At 36.9% G+C, this 1,726-nt stretch overlaps 1 protein-coding gene across 1 annotated transcript in view; it reads right to left on the reverse strand.

Moving 5' to 3' along the window:
* LOC101848939 (lys-63-specific deubiquitinase BRCC36) overlaps positions 1 to 762 on the reverse strand; it is a 15,106-nt gene extending 14,344 nt beyond the window's left edge. Inside the window, exon 1 of the mRNA XM_005091401.3 lies at positions 448 to 762. Within this exon, the coding sequence (XP_005091458.1) occupies positions 448 to 552 (105 nt within the window). The 5' untranslated portion in view covers positions 553 to 762. The remainder of the gene's footprint in view (positions 1 to 447) is intronic.
* Between the last annotated feature and the right edge of the window lie 964 nt (positions 763 to 1,726).

A 1,726-nucleotide genomic window follows, 5' to 3' on the forward strand; every position in this document is an offset into this window, starting at 1 on the left:
CACACACACACACACACACAAACACACACACACTACCGGGTCTGGGCGCTGAAACTTTCCGAAATCACAAAAGAGTTCCCTCAGGGTCTGTATACTTCTTCGTGACTTTGTTCCTGGTTAACGGGTCTGTGTATACACTTCGTAAATCAAATCTGTTACTCTATTTCACTAAGATTTTTTTTTTAAACAGACAGATTTGCAGCTCTTCATGGGAACCAGCAGGCCTAATACTTAGCCTTAGATTTTTATAAACTGCCTCTCAGACTGTCAGATCACTGAACTATGAGAAATAGAAGAATGATTAGGCTAGGTCATGCTTGATGAGATGTGTCAGTCGCGAGTCACAAGCCACCCACTGGCGGCACTGGTCACACTCACTTATAATAGAACTAAGCTTCATAGTTAAACAAAACATAGGTTGGTATTTCTTACGGATAATTTCCTCACCTCACCAATCAGTAAGCCCATAATCTCCTCCCGCTCTGTGGACAGTGCGTGAGTAAGACAGACAAGATAAACATCTGATTCGAGGTTGACACATTTCAAGCTCATTTCCGTAGTCGTAGGCTAAATAAAACAATTAGATTCTAGAATGTGTTAATAGTCTCGTGTATTGTTGTTTTTTTTTAACCTGATAGTCTCTGGTGTTTTGCTGAACTTTTGTTTTCACTCTCACAGTATTCAAGCTCTAGTTTCTAGCAGCAGAATAAACAACAATAAACACGAAACACACAGCACAGGTAAAGTTCAAGGGGTCTGTGCGGTGTTATGGTTAAAAAGTCTCCAAAAACGATATGCCAGTTTGGTCTTTTGGTAGAGGACAAAGTTTTCGCATTTTGTATCTTTTTAATAAATTAATAATTACAAAAACGTGTATTATACAAAGATAATAATAGGATCTTGTATGAGTTGAGAACTGCATTGTGGAAAACCTGTTTTTTAAAAACGGGAGGGGGGAGATATACTGCCGCCAGTGAGGATTAAAGAAGAAAAAGGAAACATTATCGAAATCTCTAAATGCAGTTTGAAAAGGAGATTAACGATTTAGAAGGACTAGCAAACTTTCATCCCATTGTCAACCAGACAGAAGACAGATATGAGAATCCATAATATTAGATAGTTTCAGGTTTTTGTTTTGTTTTTAATGTTTTTCCTCTAATTATCCTCATGAACTCGATTACGTAAAAACCAACTGTGTTACATTATAGTATCAACCATGCACGTGTATATTTTGAACATCAGCTGAATCTCTCTCTTTCTCTCTCTCTTTCTCTCTCTCTCTCTCTCTATCTATCTATCTATCTATCTATCTATCTATCTATCTATCTATCTATCTATCTATATGCTCGTCTATCTATACATCTCTTTTACTCTATCTGGGTGTGCATGGTGATTGTTGGGTGCTCTGGTGTGGTCTGCTTCTTCTTTCCTATCTAATCTAGTGTCCTATGGTCTCATTTTTATGTGTTTGTGCTTCTCTTATAATACCTCCAATCTTCGATAGGCCTACTTAATATTATATGACCTAAGTGTGTGTTGCAAGTGACGTTTAAACATGTACTAAAAACATGTCTGAGTGCCACAAAGGACGTGGTAAAAGCGATGCAATGTGATTTTAGTTCAAAAATATATAACTACAATCATTTACAAAATCAATGTATTAAACCAATCCCGCAATATCCCTGTCGAGCCTTTATAGCATTCAAGCTTTATTCCAAAATAAAAA

Source organism: Aplysia californica, unplaced genomic scaffold (assembly GCF_000002075.1).
Source record: "Aplysia californica isolate F4 #8 unplaced genomic scaffold, AplCal3.0 scaffold00029, whole genome shotgun sequence".
Classification (NCBI taxonomy): domain Eukaryota; kingdom Metazoa; phylum Mollusca; class Gastropoda; order Aplysiida; family Aplysiidae; genus Aplysia; species Aplysia californica.